At 34.5% G+C, this 24,261-nt stretch overlaps 1 protein-coding gene across 1 annotated transcript; it reads right to left on the bottom strand.

Moving 5' to 3' along the window:
- Positions 1-3,903: 3,903 nt before the first annotated feature.
- On the bottom strand, positions 3,904-21,462 carry LOC124356617 (kelch domain-containing protein 3-like). Its single transcript, XM_046807722.1, is given in 9 exon segments — positions 3,904-4,859; positions 6,720-6,798; positions 7,742-7,845; positions 10,101-10,296; positions 11,735-11,948; positions 16,584-16,771; positions 19,600-19,761; positions 21,303-21,350; positions 21,353-21,462. Coding segments are annotated over 9 exon segments (1,152 nt in total). The 5' UTR covers positions 21,453-21,462; the 3' UTR covers positions 3,904-4,798.
- Positions 21,463-24,261: the final 2,799 nt, after the last annotated feature.

The following is a 24,261-nucleotide window of genomic DNA, read 5'->3' as shown; positions in this document are numbered from 1 at the left end:
TTCCTGCATTATCTCCATGTGACCTTCTAAGGAGGTAGTATTTATTACCTTTGTTCCTAGAAGCTTCATTGCGCTTAGAGCGGCTGTTCTCATCACCTCCTGCCCCAGAGGAGTGTATCCCAGGATCGCTTCTATTGCTAGTGTTGGGCAGGAGCTCATTGCTCATGTAATGTTTACACAAGCTAACCTTTGAAGACTCTGTAGTCTCTTAGCAGCTGTTTTTTGTTCTACTTTCGGCCACTATACTAAAGCAGCAAATGTGACCATTGGTTTTGTTATGGTTTCATTGATCCAGTACATCATTTTGGGTTTCAATCCCCATTTACGAGTAAATCCAAATAGTCTCTTACAGGCCCCAAGGGCCATTGTCACTTTGGATATTCTGTTCTCAACATGTGAGTTCCAAGTAAGCCTCTCATCCAGGATTATACCCAGATATTTCACTTCCTTTAGTGTTTGTTTTATTCTGATTCCTTCCAGGCCAAGTTTTGTTAGCTGGAACTTCCTTTTCCTGGTAGAGGTTATCATATTTGTTTTAGATGGGTTGATCCGTAGACCTTCCCCATGACACCAGTTGCTTATGAGGTTTAATTCAGACGCAGACCTCACTTCTCAAAACAATTCAATTTTACTTTTGAAGCCATCACTGAATGTACAAACAACCGTAGAGACACCGTACGTGAGTGTAGGCAGTCTAAAAAAAGTTCTCTTGGGTACTACAGACCAAATTACATTATTCAGACGACGATGGTTATGGTCGTATGGTTCTCCTGTAAGTGTTAAGGAAACAGGATTTTTCCGGACATTTGCCATCGTTCAGTGAAACAATAAATCAGTAACACTACGTTTCGAGATCTGCAATCTGATCTCTTCTTCAGGTAATAACTAACCTAATACATAATAGGTGTTAATAGGTGTATTATACCTAATACATGTAGGTGTTAGCTTACTCAAGTTATATAGCATCGTTTGTAAAAAAAAAAACAGCCCGCAGAGGTAAAATAAATCTTTGATTTCACTCATTTTTAAGTAAGCCAACAAAAAACACCACGTTATATAGCTAATTCTAAATAATAATAAAAACATTGACAAACATTTTTTTCAGTAGCAAGTCCACTTAACTTAAGCAATTGAGCAAAATGATTATTCACACATGAGAGGTTGCACTTCTTCCTCGATATGACAGGTTGTCTAAAGGGAATTTGCTCACACTTACTTTTATTATTTTTTATTCTCCTTCAATATAAAACCTTCCCAAAAAAATAGATGATTAGTTTTATGAACTGACTCTTTAAATATAACAAATTTAAATTATCTGTACATAAAACTGTGTCAATAAAAACCATCACAAGTACTGTACAGTTTGACATAAAATTTACGCTTGCGGGAGGTCACATGGGAGCAAATTGCCGCATGATCTTTTTAAGCACATAAGTAAAAACTCTGTTTTCACTTCAAAAGAAAGTGTCTAGTTATGGAAAAAACTTGGAAAATGGAACTTTAATTTATTATAAGTGAGTGGTTATATTTGTACATTTAAATGTTTGGATCATGAAATATTCCTGAATTGCGTACAGGGAACTAGAACATTTTAATTATTTTAAAAACTAAGAGAGTAAAAGACTAACAAATGCCAAGGTCTTATGAAGAAAAATACACAAGAAGAGATAAGATCAGTTCCCAGCAACTGCTAATCTTGTTTATCATAAAAATACAACAGAATTTAGAAAATTGTGACACATTTCTATTGGTGCGATCTCTCACATGTTAATAGTTAGTGCAATGAAACAGAGAGGAATGTACGTAGTGTTAACAAATCATTCTTCATATATATTTTACACTAAAGACATAATTTCAAGTGAGAGAGTTAATAGTAGTGGGTGGATGTAAGGCATTAACTTAGCATAGACGTGTGTGCACAAATATATACGAGGTGTGTCCAAAAAGTATCCAACCTTGACGTCTGGCATGAACTGACGTTACTCGGCGGCAACGACAATCTGGTCCCCTTCAAAGTACTCCCCTCCACAAGCCACTACCTTATTCCAACGCTCCTTCCCACTTCCGGAAACACTCCTTAAATTCATTTTGCGGAATGGCTAACAGGTCCATTGTCGCATTTTGTTTTATTTGTTCAACATCGTCAAACCTTTTTCCTTTCAAAGGAATTTTCAATTTAGGAAATAGCCAGAAGTCACAAGGAGCTATGTAAGGACTGTAGGGAGGCTGTCGTAGTTGGTTGATGTCGTGTTTGACCAAAAAACGCTGAATAAGATTTGAGGAATGAGCTGGCGCGTTGTCGTGGTGCAGGATCCAGTCACGGCTTGTCCACAGTTCAAGTCGTTTCCTTCGCATTGCATCTCGTAGCCGCCTTAGGACCTCAAGATAATACTCCTTATTCACTGCCTGGCCTCTTGGGGCATATTCGTGATGAACAACACCGTCCTGGTAAAAAAAAACTGTCAGCGTTGTCTTGACATTGCTTCGACTTTGTCTTGCTTTTTTCGGCCATTGCTCTTCGCGAGTTTTCCACTGTATAGATTGAGCCTTTGTTTCAGGGTCGTAGCCATAAACCCATGACTCATTACCAGTAATAACTTTTTTAAATAGCCCTGGGTCACTTTTGATCAAATCCAGATTGTCCTGTGCGATTTCAAGTTCTTTTGGTCTTCTGTCAGCAGCCGAGGAACAAATTTTGCCGAAACACGGTTCATTTTCGTAAATCTTCGTGTAAAATGTTACAAACTGACGATTTTGGTATTCCTAAATCTTCTTCCAGCTCTCGGACAGTCAATCAATGGTTTTCATTAATCGCTGCACGAACACGTTCAACATTTTCAGCGTTTCTGGCCGTTGAAAGCCTGCCAGATCGGTCATCACTCTCCACTGATATGCGGCCATTTTTAAACTACCTAAACCACTCTTTTATTTGTGTATCGCCCATAGACATGTCACTATAAACTTTCCGTATCATATAATCGTCTCTGATGCTGAATGCCAAGTTTTTGGCAAAATTTAATGCAAGTGCGCTGCTCAACACGTTCAGTCATATTGAAATGCGACGCACACACACGGCAGTACTGTACGGAACAGAGCGCTGTGACTCACTGAGTGACCGGATCGTATTCAATGCTTAATATGGGAAGGAGTAGGCTCGACCCTCCCCTCCAATAACCGGTTCGAGCCGGTCGGTTACGCCGCGGCCGCCTACTGGTCGGTGGTCGGATACTTTTTGGACAGACCTCGTAGATATCCACTTATTATCAGGTTATGGTATTTTATGGATATAAATGAGAAATGTCTTCAAAGTTTGGGGCTTTTGAGATGTGTAAAACAAAAATTTTACACGTTACATCTTTTATCTGTTGTGTTGTGTGTTACATACAAGTGTTACCTGAGTGAGAGGCCATTAATTCTGAAAACACAAGTTTCCTTTTTGTATTCAAGGCAGTTACACGACAAAGAAAAAGCAAACAATAGCAAATTACCAAGCAAGCTAGAAACCAACTTTAGGCCTACTGAATTGTTTAAGGAGAAGAGATACTTTGACGAAAATAAAAAATACAATAAGTTTAATTAAATATATAAACTTACAAAAATAGGCATCATATATTGCATTGTTATAAATTATACATGCTTATATATAAATTAAATAGTTATGTATAAAATTACAGTACTTTGAGTACATTTCATATATTGAAATATAATATCATGTAGAGGCATAGAAGGAAGAGTTCACACATAAAACATGCAATACATACACATATAATACACTACTGCATCTTTACCATAAACACACTCATCCTAGTATACGATAATTTACAAAAGTTGAAAAAATGAAAATACCGTCAATAAATTATGTTAAAGAGTGTGACTCAGGAAAGTGAATGATTCACTCCGTCCTTCACTTGGTAATAAAAATGTTTTTGTTTTATGTCAAACATATATCATAAGACAATGATTGGTAAAAGTATATAAACAAACAAATATGACATAATCAACAAGCTATATACAAGAATATAAAATACATTACGTGCTCTATGAAATAATTGATAAAATGGCATGCATACAATTGATAAAATGGTTGACAATCGAAACATACGCTCACATTCCAGTTATACGGTAACAATGAACTTTTGTTAGCCCTGTCCTAGAGTACACTAACTATGAGCATCACAGGCCCGTAAAAAAGCTGAAGCCAGGAAAAATATTCTAACCGTGATTATAAAAATAAAATTGGATTTGATGGTTACATCTCCTCTGACTTGAACAGAGTGATCGTAATCAAAGCAATGCGATTTTAAAAATAACTTACTTTGTAACGCAACGTTTGTTCAGACTATCTTCCAAGTGTTGCGGTTCACACCGTACGAAAACTTTGCTAATGCAATCGCAATCTTGAAATACCACCGACTCGTTATGAAAAGCCAATGTCAGTGTGATGGAACTGAACATCTCTTACTGAGATTGACTTTTCATAGCGAGAAATATCTCGCAATAAGACTGTAACTGTGTCAGAAACGTGTTGACACGATGTGACTGGAAAAGTTCGAAGACAGTCACGACAGCTGTTGCATGAGCCCAAGATTTATTTCTGTTTCTAAAGTGTTTGTTATCGATTTCTAGCGATCTTTGAAGAGTGTTCAATTTTCAAATCAAAACTTTAACTTTCAGGCCTCTTGTTATTATAGTTTTTGTACTCCCATTACAAAACGATGAAAGTAATTTACAGGTAATTACGATTTGTAAATTGATGACAGTGTAACAAACACTATGTACAAGCCGTCGGCGGGACAGTTCAGCCTGTAGTGGGTAGCCTCTGCACCGTGTTGTTTGTGGTCATAACGTGCAGCTCCCACCTGAAACATTTTGTGTCCACTCAACACTCTCTCTTACTATGTACTACGCTCTTTCATATTTCGCTCGTTGCCTTACTCGGGAAAATGTAATAGTTCTCACACTCTTTACAAGCAAGCCTTCCTATAAGGGAGCCTTGCTCTACAATCAACTACCAGTCCACCTCAGAGAAAAACCAGAACGCCACCTCAAGAAACATCTCACAGTCTGGCTCCAGGAGCGACCTTTCTACTCTATTCAAGAATTTTTAAATCCTGTAACTCTGAACTATTAACATTCTTTAAATATCTCATGTATTGACGCATTGTACTGTTCTCTATGAATATGTGAAATAAAGAAAATTGTCTATTGTCTATTGTCTAAACTGAATCTTCAAAAAATTTGATCGCATCAGTGAATTTAGGTTAAGTTCTGAGGTGTTATCAATTGAAGATTGCTGTGACTCACAAACTGTTCAACTTATTTACAAAGTTATTCAGACTGGCAAGCCTGAATATTTCACACAAAAGCTTATTTTCAGGCATGAAATAAATACTCGCATTACTCGACAGGACGGCCTACTTCATTTGCTAAGGCTTCATGTCCATCTAGATATTGGCAAGAAAGTTTTTAGATACTTTGGACGAGAAATGTAGAATGCTTTGCCCCCTGCTTTGAAGAGCAGTTGTCTTGTAAATCGAAATCTGTAACTTTGAAGAACGCCTGCAGAATAAAAATGTTATTTTATTTATTTAACTAAAGAATGACATTTAATTGTGTCCACTATAGATTTATTTTGGCTTCTATGTAGTGTACTGACCTGATTCATATTTAATTTCAATGTATTTCTATTTAACAGGTTAGAAAAATATAATAAGTCCGTGGATGATCCCCCGTCCATTGCACTTACATAATAGTTATAGGAAACTGTATTTGTTATGTGTGGTTGACTTAAAAAAAAATAGTTTATTTTGAGTTTTTATATAAATTTTAGAATGACGTTCTGGCAACAATGTCTGAACATCAAAACCGATACATAAACTCAACTGACTGGGAAATGTGGGCGAGGTTAATTTTCTCATTTTAAAGTCTACTCGATTAGAAAATTTTGTATTAAAAAACCTGATCGCTAATGGTAATATCTGTCATGAACACACATGAATAAAATACAAACACCATTTTATTTTTCAACCTCCAATCTCACAACATGAATTATCACTGCTGAGTTCAAGTAGTCAGTTTGCGCTGAGCTGCAGTCACAAAAACATGGCTGCCTTTATTTATTCTCCCACCAAAGGTAAATTGAGGAGTGCAATTCGATTCCTGCAAGCAAAAGGGACTAGTGCAGCAGAAATCCAAAGGAGAATGTGCTGTGTCTATGGAGAAAATGTATGAGTGTTGGTGTTGTACATAAGTGGTGTAGAAAGCCAAAGACACTCACAAAAATTGCTGAATGGCTTTCAGCTTTGACATTTTTCGAATTGATCCTTGAATTTGACATTCGGCCATCTTTAAACTTTTGACGCGATTCAAGTACAACACCATCACTCATACTGTTAATTTTTTATACATAGAGGATTTTGTACATTTATACACATTTTTGTGGAGGCGCCTGATGATGAAACCTTTGGTTTCGAAAGGCATCGTCCAAAAAATAAATAATTTGGAAAAGTACTGTATTATTTACATTTAGTAGTACATATTTATAAGTTTTTTCCAATTGCTCCAAGAGTCTTCAATACAATTTCTGTTAGCTTCCTCTATGTCCAGCATTTTTGAGTGATTGATTAAACTAACAAATTTAGTCATAATTTGCACGCTTTACATGTTTTGAAAATGATCTTTTTTGGACTCAGTACAGAATCTACAGTATTTGTGCTTACTTGAGGACTTCAGGTAGACAGGCTGTGTCCAGCTTGTGTTCTATCACAGACAGCAGACATAGTACTCTCAGTGAGGGGGCTGTAACAGGAATTCAACCGGTTTAGGGAATGTGCAAGCAAATTAAGGTTACAGAACCACAAAGAGAAGAATAATCTGGATACTTTGCTCAACAATACCATCATAGCATTGGCTACTTTTATTTTATACAAATTTCAAGCTATTAGCTTTATTAATAATCAACAGTTTAATTTAAGTAAAATTAACAAAGTAGTATAACTATTACACAGTTAAATAACAAAATATTCATATTTTAAATTTATTTTCTTTTTTAGCAGATAATTTAGCAATAAGACAATAAGCCATTCTTCATTATTAATGGGCTTTACTTTGCTTGAGAATTTCCCAAGCAATTAAGTGTATTGATTTGTACATTTTTTTATTCGATTATGTCCTGATTCAATACAGTGTTTGTTAGCCTACAGCATCATGATATAATTAATACCTACAACTAATTTAAAATAATTTCTAATTGCTTCCAAGAAACTTCAATCAGTTTGAGTGTTCATACGTATACACCTAGTAAGTTTGATTAGATAATGAAGATAGAATGAGGACACATTGCAAGTATCCAAGAATTGAAACCAAATCTTTAATTTGAAGAAAAAAAAATAACATTTAAAATGTTTATACACTTTTTTATACTCCTACTACTCCACATTACTCATACTACAAAATTGACTTCAAAAACAAGAATTGAAAGAAATGTAAAAAATCAAATCAGCCTATCTTGATTACTTGCAACAAGCTAATAAAATTATAAATAAAAACCTTTAAGTTACACTAAATTTTCCATATATTGAGAAAACTACCAAAATCATTAATTTGTGGGTTTTAAAGTAATCTTAAATTTTGAGCAAATCTATTACAGAGTTTAAATATAAAAATAAGCTATAAATTGCTACTATGTGTTGTAGTCCAACCACTTAGAAAGTAAACAATGAAAGCAGTCAAAGATGCTAACCAAACTCGAGGATATGGAGATCATCGTGGTCTGTGAGCCTGGACTCTGGATCTATGTCCGAGTATAGGTCGGGTACGGGAGGGTAGTCGTGTCCAGATACAGGACTGCAACATTACATGACATGTGATACATTAACTCAGATAATTTCCACTCTACAATGGGTAATGTTGCGACGAAATTCGTACACTGAATTTGGAACGACTGGGTCCTAATTAATTAAACGAGGTCGTGAAACGTTGATTGGAAGGTAGGGCCCACGATATTAACACCAAAACACCGTGCCGGTTCGTCGAGGGAGCCGGCAGCCAGCTTTGATTTTAGAACTCCGACCACAGAAACTCTAAGACATCCTCGCCCTACGGAAGCCTGAAGAGAAGAGAGCAAGAAACCTAATTCCAGATATCTAGAAACCTGAAAACTAGAACCAATCAAACAGGCAGAATTCCACAGAAACATCTAGAAAGAGATAAACCATCTGGAAAAAACAGACGACTCGACCAGCTGTAGGGAAACAGCTCCCGGCCCGTCCAACGGCCAACAAAATAAAGTGGCAAACGCCACAATGTGTCTAAAACATGCATGTCTATTACAGGTAACCTGTTAAAAATTATTCACACGAGTTTAATGACTTGAAATAATGAAAAAAATATTGTTCTTAATGGCTTCAGACAAAAAATGTAGTCAAATATAATAAAAGAACCTTTCTGGTTTCTGTTCCTCCATTTATCTATTCTTAATTCAAATGTTATTATATAATCAAATGTACCTTGCACAGGAAGTAAGATATACAGATATGTTTTATCTACATACGTATAATTTCAATAAAGATTGAATCACAAAATACACTTGCTCCATCAGGGCTCGAACCCGGATCTCTCACTTGCCGGGTGAGTGCGCTACCACTACACCACAGAGCCCTTACTATTTACAATTCAATTACTTTGTACTTAGTCACTTCTGTCACATACGTGTTTAAATAACAAAACTAACATATGATCAGAAGACCAAACCCCTGTCAATCAACTTTTTAACATCTAATAAATTTGTATTAACGGCAACAGACTAATTGAATTGCAATAAAGAATGAACCGCAAAAAGCACTTTCTCCGCCGGGATTCAAGCCCGGGTCTCTCACTTGCCAGGTGAGACACACACGTGTGCACGCGCACACACACTCAATATTTTAGTGATGAGTGAATTCAGAAATTTCTAATCTAAAATCTGATGCTGAATCTTAAAAAATTGATTCCCGATTCTTGAATTTCTAATCCTAATAGCTTTTTTTTTAATTTAAGTAATTTAAACAAAATTACCACCAATCCAATATCTGTCATTCTTAAACCTTTGGAGACTGTCTGATAATATAAAAAGTAATCCTAGAATGTACTATTCTACTGTAAATGGATTTGCAGAGGTTCAGAGAAATAGGTATATTTTAAGAACAAAGTTTTATTCCCTAACTTCTACTTTAATTTGATGGATAATATGGGCTTCCAGAATATATAGTTAGTATGGCACTTACTTATGGCTCTGGTTTGTGTTACTTATTAAACGTATTTTAAACTTAAAATGTTTCAACAATTACAAATCAACCTTAGTTATGAAAAATAAGTTAAAATACAAACATTATATATTTTATAGCGAAATACTATTTTCAAAAGGATGATAATTTGTTCATTAAATTATCAATCGGTTTTTCATAAACAAATTACGTTAAAAACCAGTTTTAATGATCGTTAATTTGTGTAATAACGATCAGAAATTGTCCGGATATCTGCAGATTCAAATCCCAACAATTGTTTCTCGAATCTGAATATTTTTGAATATTTGGTTGATTCAAGATTAGGCTTTGATCCATCATGAACACTATATAATGTGGGTTTCATATGTTATTATTTCTTTTTGACACAGCATTCGTGTGTCAAATGTGGATAATACAAACTGAACTCTGATCAGAAAAGGATATAGACTAAATTTGGTAGAGCACTGTAGTCTTCACAGAAGTTATAAATGTTTACGTAGAATGAATTGAACTACAGATTGAACTCAGGTCAGAAAGAGCAACAACATTGGAGTAGGTCCTTAGAAATAATTTTTAACACATTGTCATCAACATAAAATCAACAATATCAGTCTGTAATGCATTGTCCAAGATATGTAATTCAATATCAATTCAGAATCTTCGATGTCTCTTAATTAAGGTGGCATCCATCACATTGATCCACTATTAGTCTGGGCCATCATGCTGTTTTTCTGAGCCATCATGCTGTTTTTCTGAGGAATCATGCTGTTTTTCTAAGCCATCTACACTAATACCAAGAGATTTGAGACATTTACCAAGTAATGAAGACTTACTAACCTGGTGCCACCAAAGAGGAACAACCTGTCACCATAGACGACACAGCTCTGTCGTCTCCGCTTGCAAGGCGGCTGGCCGAGGGGATATATTCTCTGCCAGTGAAAAGTGACAGGATTAAACCTGTAGAGATCGTTGAAATGGGAGCCTCGCACACTGTTGTAGCCACCGAATATGTAGATGTAACCATTATACACAACTGCAAATATAACACCACAACAATTATTACTATTGATTTTATTTTCGGCCATTGCGTAAATCTATAAAATCTGAATAATCTAAAAGTTGTGTTGTAAGATTACTGCTTGAACTTCAATCTATGCTCTTCTGAAAAGATCCAAAAGATCGAAGTATACAAATATAACGAACAAGCAACTTGTATAGTTGTGATCTTATCACTTGGCAACCTCAATTGTATGCCTAAAAAACAGTGATAGAAGATGGTTTGATCAAAATCACTACGAAGCACAAACATAAGAATCACACACAAGCTTTAAACATACTTGTCCCGTGATAGTTTACCAGTACTTTAGTCTCTCACCAATGCATCGCTGGAGTGAGGAAATGGTTACGGTAAAAAGTTTACCAGGGGATCAGTTAACTATTGTCTTCTTAGCTACACTTCAGATCTATGAATTGTCTGTCTTAGATTCGCTTCGGCTTCAGAAACAATAAAAGTCATCAGGCAAACACTGTATTTATCTCCTATTTACTATTATTATGTAACAGTATTCCTTGTGACAAATCATCTGAAATTTTGATACAAACTAAGCTTTCAAATAATAGAAAGATCACAGGTAGTTGTGATAGCCCTTTTTGCGTTCAAATGCCACGCCTGTGTTATCATGTTTCCAAGCAGCTGCTTCACTAAACGATGCCTGTAAATGTATACACATTGGCCTCCATTAGTTTTTAATTGATCTAACTACAACTCCACAGTGATGTTCAATTACTACTACTTATCATTGGTCAATTAAGGAACTATTACGAAAACACATGGTGAAGTTTTACCTGAATGTTAGAGAGAAAACGTTTTCTAAATTTTTCGCTTTACCAAAACCGGATCGAAACAAATGTTGCCTCAATTCCACTAAAAACATCTAAATTACCTAGAACGGAATCTCAAGACGCTAAAAAGGTCTCTGAAGGAGGGTGACATTTCCCCTTTCCCTCTTTTCGCCAACAACAGAGAAGAAAAACGCTTCGTTTAGACAGAAAAAACAAAAACTGGTTACTGAAACAATAATGTGTTTAAAATAGTGTAAACAATAGTTTTTGTGTCTAATAAAGACATTTTTATCAATGGAAAACATCAGGATTGACTTTGTTCATTTTGGCCTTTAGTAACCAACCTCATGACAGTTGAAAACTGGCAGTTAAAGGGTTAAATGGTTAGTGGCAGGGGTTAAATGAATGTGCCAAAAAAAATAATGTCTCACTGCCATACATGAGAGAGTCAATAATTTAATGCTTCATGATTACATATTATTTTTATTTTATTTTTCTTAATTGTGAACTAATTTTGTTTTCTGTCAATTTAGACCTCAAATCGTTCCACTAAAGAATAAACCTAATCTAATTCTATAAAAACATTGTCACCAATTTTTCCTGACTAATATTAGTTACTGCAAACTAACCTGCAGAATGGCTGCGTCGACCGATTGGGACATCACCGGACGTGACAGGTTTGCGCCAGGTGCGCGTCTTCACGTCCAGGTACACAATGTTATTACAGTAGAGCTCCATCTGCGAATGGTGAGGTGCACTCTGGTCTCCACGACCCCCAAACACAAACATTCGTTGGTCCACAGCTGTCGCTGAATGGAAGTCCCGGTATGTAGGTGGTTCACCCTGAAAGATTTTTATTGAAAATTATCTATAACAATAGCCTATCATAGCTTTCATATTAAGGTTATATTTAGTGTAATTATTCCACTTAAAAGAAATAAATTATCAACCATCTACATTACAAACTCTTTCTAAAGCACTACTTTCAATGTTTATGTAGCTTAATCTTTAAATACTAGGTGAATAATAATGTTTAAAAAAAATTTAAGATAGTGACTACTTACTATTGTATATAACAGTAAAAGAATTTATGGAAACTATTCCGGATCAGCCTCAGCCTTATTTCCTTTAACTGTTGTAAGACAGATATTCATGCACATATATGTTTACTATGAAACATAGTAAAACCATTTGAAGGGTGCAGGAGAAAAAACCAACTTAGTCACAAAACTAAAATTTTTCAGGAGAGCAAAAACAAAGTTTCAAAAACGGTCTGTAAAAAAAGAACATAACTTTTTGACCTTAAAAACTGGATCTAGGTTTAGTATAACTGTTTTTTTATAAAATATAAAAAAATTAGCTTCATTGGCAACAATTAGTTTTATTTTTAAAAAATTGTCCCTGGGTAACAACGCCATGGACTTAGTTGGTTTTTCCCCTGCACACGATGGACTCAATGGGTTTTCCCCTGTAAATAATGAAAACAAACTAGTCAATATTTTTTAACTTCTGGTTTATTATCACTTTTGATTGAAAAAAGGACAAAACAAAACTTAGATATATGTAAATATTTGAAAAAACTGTGAAAGTCTGTCATTTTCATTGGATATGGTCCAACGTCTTTCTTTTAGTTAGCTCCACACACTTTTGGTTACCTCCACTTTAGGTTACATTTTTCACTTGAGGTTTCTTCCTAAAACACAATGAAAAAACCAATAATATCCAACTAATAGGATATAGTTTTAATCCTCACAACTGTAAATACTAACAAAAAGAAAATTGTGAATAATTCAATATTTGCAAAGACAAAGTATCTTAGGTTTGTTATTTTTCACAAATAATTTTGTGTTAGAATGTTTTAGGAACATAATTATTTCATTAATCACTGCTAACGGAAAGTTATTGGAAAAAATAGTTAAAACAGTTGAATAAGATATAGATTTCAAAAACGTACCTTTAAAAGTTAGCTTCTGCAGTCTCATGAGCGGCTACATCAACGGCTGGAACCTCAATCGCTGTTTTCATTTTCCACAAAAAAAAGGTTCATGTAATATTCCTTTGAACCTTCTTCTTCGCAAAACTTTAGAAGGACTTTTAGGTCGTTGCACTTTTCCTTTGACAGTGCTAAGGGTGCATTGTAGGATTGTTCAGGCTCAGCCATATGCTCAGGCCTAGGCAAGTTCTTCTTTTTTCTTTGTTTTTCTTCTCTTTCTTTCTCTCTATCATTCTTCTTTATGGATGATGTGTGAAAAAGGCCCCATTGTATCCGTTCCGATATTCTAAGCTGAGACATTTATCTTGGAAAATCTAAGTTGTTTTACCGGTCTGACGGCAAAGAGAAACTTATTTTTTGTAGTCTTTGGATGCCAAAAAACTCTCCCCATTTTTTGAACATTTTCTGTTGGCAAGAAACCACTGTGAAGGGTGATGGTTTTTACTCGAGCGTTCTCCAACACAGATCTCCAAACCGTCAGGTGTTTTCAGCTTTTGCTGTTTTAGGGATTAAATCCCATATTTTTGTCATTTTCCATATAAGAGTGTCCTCTTACTGGGAAAGTCACTATAACTTTGTCAAACCGTTTCTCTTCAGTTGTGAGGTAGTGCAACATCTTCATTACAGTGTGGTTCTTATTTTTGACCTCCGCATGAATCAGCAAAGATGTAGAGGGTTTTCACTTCCATTGACAGGTAATTTTGGACAAAATCGTACAAAAAAGAGGCAACATCATCAGATCCCTTCTTACCAACAGTCTCGTCATAGGTGTACATGATGGATTCCCCAGTGGGACAAGATGTGTACATTGAAGATGTAAAATGTCAACTGTCGTCTAAAATAAACTTCACTAGTGGAGATGTTGGGGGGGTCGGTAGATTCTTCCCGAAATCAATCGCAATAGCCTCCACTTCATTGCGTAGTTTTGCTGATTTTTTTGGCTTTACGTTTCAACTTGTAAAACCAATCTGCCTTAGTAATATGCAGTTTTTGCTCTTCCTCCAGTTTTTTCTTTTCTTCAAGTAGGGATTCTTTTTTCTTCAACTGACACTGCAGCAATCTTTCTTTCAATTCCTGAAACCTTTGCATTATTTTCGTCACAAAAACAACATGTGGTCAGTTCTTGGGTATCCAAACCCCGATATTGAAATCAGTGACAAAGGTGTGTCGAAATGTTGTAGGAAATTTCCATGCCCTGGGTTCTTATTTAAAAACATTGACAGAAGCTCCTTGACATTTTAAATTTTCAGGTAAGTACACTTTGGTACTGTCATGAAGGCTGTAATGAGCCCGTCTACCTTTTAAAGAACAAAAAAAGCTCATCATAGCTTCGCGTGTAGCCTCTGGGACTTTACGAGGTCGATTAAAATGTTTTCCTCTGTTATCTACGGGAGATTTTACAGTGGTCATTATTGACTGCTTGATTCTGTGTAGCCTAAAAGGTTTAACACCAAAAAGAGACTGAAAGGCCTTAAAACAAACAGGGATCTCAACGGCAGACTCATCTCTCACAACTCTAACTTTGTATGAAAAAGAACCTTCGTTCATTCTAGCTTGGTTTTCGTCTAGCCGAGGTCTCCTCCGAGAAACAGGATGCAACGCAATTAGTCCACCCAAGTAGCTGTTTTGAGCATTGGTACCTCCTTCACGCCCCTATGTCATTGAATTGTTTAATTAAGGAATTTCTCTCTTCTGGTGTAACTTGTTGAAAACATTCGTATCGTTTACAACGGCAATCTTCACCCGTTTCATATGAGCAAGCCGTAGCTTTTTGGCGACAATCCCTAACTCTCCCAGTTATTTTTCGTTTTTTCGTAGTTTTTACTTCACTTACCCATAGTGGCTTCATCATCACTTTCACTTTGCAGTCACCGTCAATCATTTTTCAAGTGATTGGGCACTAAACACAATATTCACCAACGCTAATTCAAATACGCACACCAAATTAAACACTAATAACCTAAAAACTTCACTTCAAACAGTACAAACTAACACAACAGAGACAATAAGGAGTGTGTTGTTTAGTCTGCTACAGCTGAACCACAGAGTATGGATTGTTTGCGCATGCGCTTAAGGTCAGCTGACTGTGGACTCAGTTGCTTTTTCCCTGAACCAGATGGACTGAGTTAGTTTTTCCCCTGCGGTACAACATTTTAAATGGCTGTATCTTGTAACTCAGTTAGTTTATTCTCCTGCAGCTTTTGGCATGTTAAAATATGGACCACAGACTATCGAATGGCATCATAATCTGTAAATCGATTTTTTTGGACTAAGTTGGTTTTTCTCCTGCACCCTTCATTTGTTCCTTGTGTAAGTTATACTATAATGTATATTTCTCCTATGCTTTCTTTATGGAAATCACTTACTCTGAATGATTGAATTTCTTATATCTTTAGTTCTAATTACATACATGATGTTGCAAGTGATTTAATTGGCTTACTGTTCATATATATATATTTATTTATTGAGTCTCAAAGAAATGTAAGAGACCGTGTTTAGGTTTATTTTTAGATTTTTCTCCATCTATAATTTTGAGTGTTTTTTCAAGTGCGGAATCAAGAAGAAACCAAATTCAAGTGACAGTCCCATTAGTTGCTTTATTTTTCATTTTGATGATAGCGTTCTTAGAAAAAATAGTTTGACACCTAAATTATGGTTTTAAGTTAACAACAAATGTTATTTAAATGTTATGAGGTTTAAGATACATTTTATAGTTGTAATTACACCTGACAATGCACCTGCTCTTTTATCTATGAGAATGTGCTTCATGACAGGGTGGGTACTCTTTTCAAATTCTTGGTTTTATCCTGGTTTTCCTGGTTAAAATTTGTAATACTATACCGTAGTCAATTTTCAAACAATAAACATAAGTAATATTGTATTTAACCCTTACACCAAGTGCAGCAGTCGTGACGGTTTATCATTACTAGCTTTGTTTGCTGGAAATGCTTGAAGCTGCGGTGGTCTAGCAAATTTCGTCGTTAGCAATATGCAATAAATTCGGTGACGATTCATCGTACCACCTATTTTAAGCATCCTAGTTTTTATGTGTCTTTCAATGTGTCAACTAACACTTTGTATACCTAATAACTTTAAGAAAGAAACACATATTTGTACACATAAGGTATTGCATATGAGTCATTAAAAAAAATTTTCCGGAAAACCACAGTAATTACCATAGTTAATATTTGTAGTTGTTCAATAATTTATGCAAATAAAAAGTGTAGAAAATCATTTGAATATCTCTATTAGTTTTGAATATACAGTTTTCATCATACACCATCACAATTATGGCTAACGCTATCTGTCTTTTTGGTCCTTTGCTCCTAAATGATTGTATTGAGCTTGAAAGATCTTTTGACCTTTGTCATCATACATTGTTAAAATAATGTGACAGACAAATAAAGCTTGATTGATTGAAAACACAATGTAACAATTTTAAATTCACTTAATAAGCCATTTGGTTAACCACTGGCAGCACTGACCTTGGTGGGGACGTAAGACCAGCAGAAGGACTCAAGGTCCAACATGTAAACGTCCTGGGAGAACCGATCTTCGTCGTCCTCAAAGCCTCCAAAAATGTACATGCTGTTATCAATAATGCAGGCGGAGTGTCCGTCCCTGGCACCAGGCAGAGCACCATGTGTACCGATACATGACCACTCGAGGCGTTCTACACAAAACCATGTAGCCAACTCTTACAAGTCCTATCATAAAGCCAACCCTTACTAGTCATATCATAAAGCCAACTCTTACAAATCTTATCATATAGCCATCTCTTACAAGTCTTATCATAAAGCCAACCCTTACCAGTGTTATCATAAAGCCAACTCTTACAAGTGTTATCATAAAGCCAACTCTTACAAGTCCTATCATAAAGCCAACTCTTACAAGTGTTATCATATAGCCAACTCTTACAAGTCTTATCATAAAGCCAACTCTTACAAGTGTTATCATAAAGCCAAATCTTACAAGTGTTATCATAAAGCCAACTCTTACAAGTGTTATCATATAGCCAACTCTTACAAGTGTTATCATAAAGCCAACTCTTACAAGTCTTATCATAAAGCCGACCCTTACAAGTCTTATCATAAAGCCAACCCTTACAAGTCTTATCATATAGCCAACCCTTACAAATCTTATCATATAGCCAACCTTTACAAGTCTTATCATATAGCCAACCCTTACAAGTCTTGTCATATAGCCAACCCTTACAAGTCTTATCATATAGCCAACTCTTACAAATCTTATCATATAGCCAACTCTTACAAGTCTTATCATAAAGCCAATCATTACAAGTCGTATCATATAGCCAATTTTTACAAGTCTTATAATTTTTCATTTTATTCACTATGCATTATTAGCATCTTCTATGCTAGCTTGATTTATTAAAATGTTATTTACCAAGGGTTTAAACAAATTATCTTTACAAATTAACCCTTATAACGTCAGTATATCTTTTCACTACTTCCAGCAAACGGCACAATATTAAAAAAAAAAAAAAATTAAATGTGTAAAGTTCATTTTTATTTTTTCTTTCTATAATTATGGTAAGTATAAAAAAGTAAAAAATTTTAAAATTATAAAGTCACTGTACTCAGCATCGTTAATGTTACGAGACATGTTATTTATCACTAATAATGAACACGGTACTTTGGGATTATACCGACCACACCCAGACATGAATCGTTATTTGACATTTTGCTTCTACTGATTACTAGATTAGCGTAGAAACAATATTTCGTCAATATAAAACAGGAATTGTCTTATCGCAAACCCCTCCCCATCCTCAGACAAAGGTCAAAGTCGAGCGGTCTAGTAGATAACGTGATTGCAGAGTCGCGTCGCCCGTTCAGCTGGTGCATCGCTTTGTTGTACTTCCGTGTTTTACCTCTACATTTCTCCAAACACAAAAATTCAATAAAAACAAACATGATCAAACTAAAACTAAACTCTTTATTGAAAAACACTCAAAACTTGTTTTTTATTCTTGATCATACTCCGCCACTCAAAATGCGAGTGCCATGCCTTCTCGCTGATGTCAACGAAAGAAAAACATCCCTCGAGATAGTACCTATCAGTAAAATATCAAATTCTAGAGGATCTGATCAGAAATATAAATTGAATTGTAATGGAAAGGCAATTATGTACCGCGCAAATCATGTGATGCCGCGTGGCCTGTCGTAATCGGGATTCTCGAGAAAGATAAGATAACAGCAACAACAATACCGATCACAATGCTTGGAAATGCTTGTAAGTTTGTAATTTTGTAATTAAAGAGTTGTTTTTTCGTTCTATCATGTTTGTTTAGCTATAAATTTATATTTTTGTGTTCTTCATACTGGTGTTGTCGGTATAATCCCAAAGTACCTGAACACTAAATAGGTGACACTAAACACTAAAATGACACTAAAAAACACTAAATGAATACTAAAACTAAGATATCAATACTTTTAACAATTAAATAAAAACCATATAAACAGAAACCACGACGAAGGAAACCGACTCAGCGATGGTTAAACACGCACTACCTGAAGCCAAACTGCAAACAAAAGCGCGCGCACTGTACGGCGTCTGTGCCGTGTGGCGGGGAGAGTGTCTAGACACCGCGTCTATTGTTTCAAACAATGTAACGCGACAGCTATATTTTGACGCTTGACATATGTCAATTACCCACACACATGGTTGACGCATACCGTTAGTGACATTGATCGGATTTAAAAGGAACTTAAATTTGCTATAGACGCAGTTTTGTGTCGATGCGCCGTACCGCGTCTTTGCCGTTTGGAGATAGTTTGTCTATGCGCCATACGGCGTCTGTGACGTTATAAGGGTTAATATTATGTTTGATAAATGAATGCATTAACATTAGGTAAATGGTTTATTTACTGCAAATATTGTGCTGATGTGCCAAGCCATTTTCAACTGAAATTTTCGATTAACTATCACATAAGTTTTCTGCAGCCTAAACTATATACATTTTTCTTTTAACACGGCTTTCCTGTTAACAAATTTAGCTTGACTAAATATAGAAAATCAACACTTTTCTGATATCCTCATCAATAATATTTTCAATACTGGTTACAATAAGCAATATCCAATAAATTTGTATTATTTTTTTTGTGTAGTACATGTGTAGAGATGATTTCATAAGCCTACTACAATGACTGCGATAAATGTATCCATTATACATGGCTCATTCTGTAGTAAAGCATACCATTTTCTAAATTTTAAATAATCTAAAAAGAACTGATTTAGTTCGTTTTTTACCAGAGGAGTTGAAAAAGTATTAGCCTATATTCAAAAGTAACGACTTTTTCATGTAGGTTAGTACCCTTTGGCTAAGTTTACAATTAGTTACATAAATAGTACTTTACACTAAATCAATAAATTATAGGATTGTAGACAAATTTTATTGGCTTGTTCCTAATTAGAAAGATAATAGGCTTACTAAAAAAACTTATATTTTGCTTTGCTAATACTGAGTGAATAACAACGGACCTGTATCGAAGCAATAAAGTTTGTTGCAGGCGGCTTCATCATTGCGACCTCCCCAGATGTAAGCCTTGGTGCCGTAAGCTACAGCTGTGTGGCCGTAGCGGAGGTAGGGAGCATCCTGCCTTGCACCCTTGGGTGGGAAGAACACCTTCCATCTCAAGTTTACTGGATACCCAACATGGCGAATTATATTAGTTCTCAATGGATAGATGCACTGTAATATTAGATTGTAAGTATATCTTTAACTGAGATTGGCCGTCATGTTGCATTCTGGCTAACCAACGACGCACTCTCTTGTAGCGCAGTATTTGTGGTAGAGGGTCTAAGCTAAGCAATGCAGTTAAAATACTAAAATTAATGCATTAATTCTTACAATAATCTCCATTACCAACACAAGCAATAACTCTTAACTACTTCCCTCTGCCGCACAAAAACATTTTTAGCTTCGGCCTAGTTACCCCGTAGGGTTATGCCATACAAAGTTTTGGTCTAAACTTTGGTCTTCATATTGACATTATAGGCTTGACCTTCATAAAGTCTCTTCATTGAATCCCCCACTCCATCACATGGTCTTTTTCCATTGGTAGTAGCAGATCTCTTCAAACTCTTGCTTTGATAGCATCAGTTAATACTAGTTTTTCTTATTTTTACATTGTGCATCATATCCATCTGATTAATCACAAATCTTTTTTGGAACCGACTTGAAGAATCATCTAGATCAAAGTCCTCTGATTATTATTTAAGAATCTCTCCTTACATTTTCAAATAAAGTGCAGTATAAAATAAAAACAATTATTTAGTAAATAATTAAACTGTTATCTTAGGGGCAACTCTCTTTTCATTACTCAAATTATAATTATGATATAGTGAAATTAAGTAAATTAAGGAAACATAGGAGTATTTTTACAAAACCTATACACCCTTTCTTAAATTATTATTTAACTATGAACCCATTAGCTTTTTAAATTTTGAGAATCAGTAAAAATATAAAGTATTCATATGATTTTTTCATAATTTTCAAAAATAAACTTTTTGAAAATATAAAAATTTTGAATTTGATTTTCACAAAAATCTTTTTATGACAAAGTATGTTGTGTTGTGCATCAAAAGAAAGAGCATGTAAAACTAAGAAAAATGACACCACTTCCATCTCTCTAGCTTGATTAGGAGAAAAGCTATGGTGATTTCAAAATGTGTTGGTTACGGGTTTTTTGGTGGATTTTGAGAAACGTTACATAGCCCTAACTTTGAAACCATTTGAAATATGTGGGGAAAAATTGGCAATTTTCCTAATCTATGTGAGGACTACTTTCATACCAAATTTTATCAAATTCTGAGGTGGTTATGTTTATACTGTGTTGGTTTGATATCGAATGACCCCCACGTGCTAAATTCTATGCATCTCAGGCAAAGGAATTTGTACTTTATGTTTTGAAACTAAACATTTTGAAACATCTACATTTTTAACTTGATTCAAATAACACAATTAAGTTTTGAAACTGGAGGTTTAGAATTCTCTTTTACTTCACTTTGAATAACACTACAACTTGACGTTATGAAACTTTACGTTTTACACTAGCATATTTTTGTAAACATAATGCTTTATGTTATAAAAATTGTATTTAGTATAAAATTATGTTGTATGAAATTTGCATGAAACTGATTTAAATAAAACTGTCAAAATACTACATATAAAAAAAACTCACCAGTGTTAAGTACATGCACATCTATAGGTCTCCTGATGCTGTAGTTTTCCCGGAACAGTATCCTCCAAATGAATAAATTTTGTCTCCTATGAGTACTGCTGCATGGTTGACTCTCTGTGGGCCTCCATTCAGATGGACAGTCCAATACATGATAGATAGACCTGTAACATTCGTTGCACTTAGCCATAATGTCAAAATTATAGAACAACTAATATTCGACAAATGTAGTGAAACTTATATTCTGCCACATACGCCGAGTATTTGTTGAAATAAATATATATATATGGTTATGAGTGTTTGACAAATATTCAACCTTTTTAGAGGTTTAAGTGGAAGGTGACACACATTAAGAGCGACACTCAACTTAACAACAATCGTAAAATTTAAAACGTTTCAGGATTAACCTGAAAATTCATAAACTTAACCAAAAACCACAACAATAAAAATAATATGAATAAAATTAAATCTAAACATAACTGCTTTTGGTACTATCTGGAGAACACTATTTTGATTCATAAGAGTAATGTTTGAATTGAGAACAAAATGACTTTTCCACTGTCAATCAGTGCTGTTGTCTCTGATTTGATGATGACTTCACGTACCATTGAAATTGACAGTTTGAATCTATCAGGCCTACAGGTTTGACTAACTGCATTTTGATAAAACTGTTCAAATGCGATTGTGAGGAAAACCTCGTACCTTCAATTACACATTATAACTGTAGCCATGAACTGCTGTGTCCAATATTCAAGATGTTTGTACTTTATATCCATGATGTCCGAAACAGCATTGGCACTGAACAGGTTTATTTTTAAAAGTTTTAAAAGAAATATTTATTCAATTAGCTTATGATCAAAATTTTTTTAATTTCCGGGATTGTGTTATCTAGTATAAAAAAGTAATACGCCAACTAAAAATTGAGACTTGGCCTATTATTACAAAAAACAAAACAAAAACAATATATATATATATATATATATATATATATATATATATATATATATATATATATATCTTATTTCTCAAAGTCAAATAAGTTACTAGTCTATTTTTTATAATTAGCCTATTTAAATTTGACTTTTACTCTCTTCTTAAGAAGTTTAGAAGTTGTTAATGTCTATTTCTAAACAAGTTACAACAACAACTAGGCTAACTGCAAGTTATTGCCAGTTCAAACAAGTAAACCACAAACAGTTAGCTACTTTTACTGTAACTGAATTAAAATTCTAGTAAATCCAAGGAAAATTATTGGAAATATCTGGAAAATAAAAACAGCAACCAGGACTGTCTAAAAAATCTATTCAAATATATATGTAGAATTGCGTAAATGATGATAATTATGTATTTCGAAACCAACACATCCTCAACATACAAAATTAAGTCAATTCCAAAAGTAGCCCATGTTTGGAGAGAAATATATTAGGGCATTTTCAATAGGTTAAAGTGGAGGTATAAGTTAGACCTATCCCTATACAGCCTAAGTATATATAAGTCTAGGGTATAAAGCAAAGTAGTAACATACCACTTGGACTTTGAAGATTTTCATTTCTTTATATTAAATAAGCATATTGATAGTAATTAACTAAAAACATAATACAACCCACTACTTATAACAAAGAATAACTTGCAATATATTGCAACTCCGACTATAATTGCTAAAGAATTTTCCCATTACTTTTTAACTGCATTTAAATTCATGCAGACACAAGAAAAATTGGTGAACCCCAGTATTTACTGAGAAGTTGTTTTGGGCTGAACATTTAACTAGCCTATAATGTAGGGATTAGGACGATATATCCTAGTACTATTTCTGTACGTTTAGATAAAATAATACAGGTTAGACTACGTAGTAAACAAACCTTTAGAAAATGTCAGTCCAGAAATCACACAAATAGAGAGCTCACAGCTCAGACGATGTTTTCTTCAACCCTCTTGCCCTGAAAATGAGTCACACACGCACCATGTTCAAGATAAGAATCAACACGAATTTCTCCAATCCGGACTCAGCGAACACGTCTTTTGTGTACTGTATTGTATTGTGTAGTGTGTACAAGGATAAGACAAGCCAAGCCGACTGAACACAAAATGCATTACAGTACTTGCAAACTGTAGACGATTAAGATGTCTAACGATATTCCATCGATGTAACAAATAGCTTAGGAGCTAACCGTAACTACACAATAACCCAAAGCAACAAAACTGCACAGTTAAGCAATAAATTAACCAACTATAGAAATAGAATGTTTCTGTATGAATTTTTTGATTTGAACAGTGGCGTAAAGTGACTAACTAGAGGGGGAGGTAAGGGATTAAATATTCAGGAGGTTAAGTTTTTAGAATGTTGTTTACTAAAAAATCTGTTTCAGGCAAATTTTATTTTAATATAAATTACCTGCTTCAAATAAATTTCAAAGTTAAAGATTTCAAAGAAACATTACAAATTTGTGTGTAGGTTTTATGTGTGTGTATATGTGTGCGCACACACACACACACACACACACACACACACACACACACACACACGCGCGCGCACACACACACACACACACACACACACACACACACACACACACACACAGATTAAAGGAACAAACTATTCTAAAATTTGTTGCAATCTATTTGTTATCTTTGTATTTTTTTGATATTGTCTTCATAGTTAGTTAATGCTTTGATATTATTTAATGTTTATCGTTATTGTAACATCTGTTTATTTTTTGTTATAATTATTGTTATTTATATCTTGATATTGCTATTATTAATATCGGTATAATGTTCTACATTTGTTAAACACTGCAAAAAGTGGCTTTACCGTTGAAAATAAACAAAATGAAGTGAAATTTGCTACTATTTTTAATTATGATTTTTTCTATTTTACGGCATTACTATTATATTGTAATATATCGAACAGAATTCATAGTAGGTCTACTATAAGTTTTTTGTTTTATCCATCATAAAACAA

This window comes from Homalodisca vitripennis, chromosome 3 (assembly GCF_021130785.1).
Source record: "Homalodisca vitripennis isolate AUS2020 chromosome 3, UT_GWSS_2.1, whole genome shotgun sequence".
Lineage (NCBI taxonomy): Eukaryota > Metazoa > Arthropoda > Insecta > Hemiptera > Cicadellidae > Homalodisca > Homalodisca vitripennis.
This window is presented reverse-complemented; position numbering and strand designations above follow the sequence as displayed.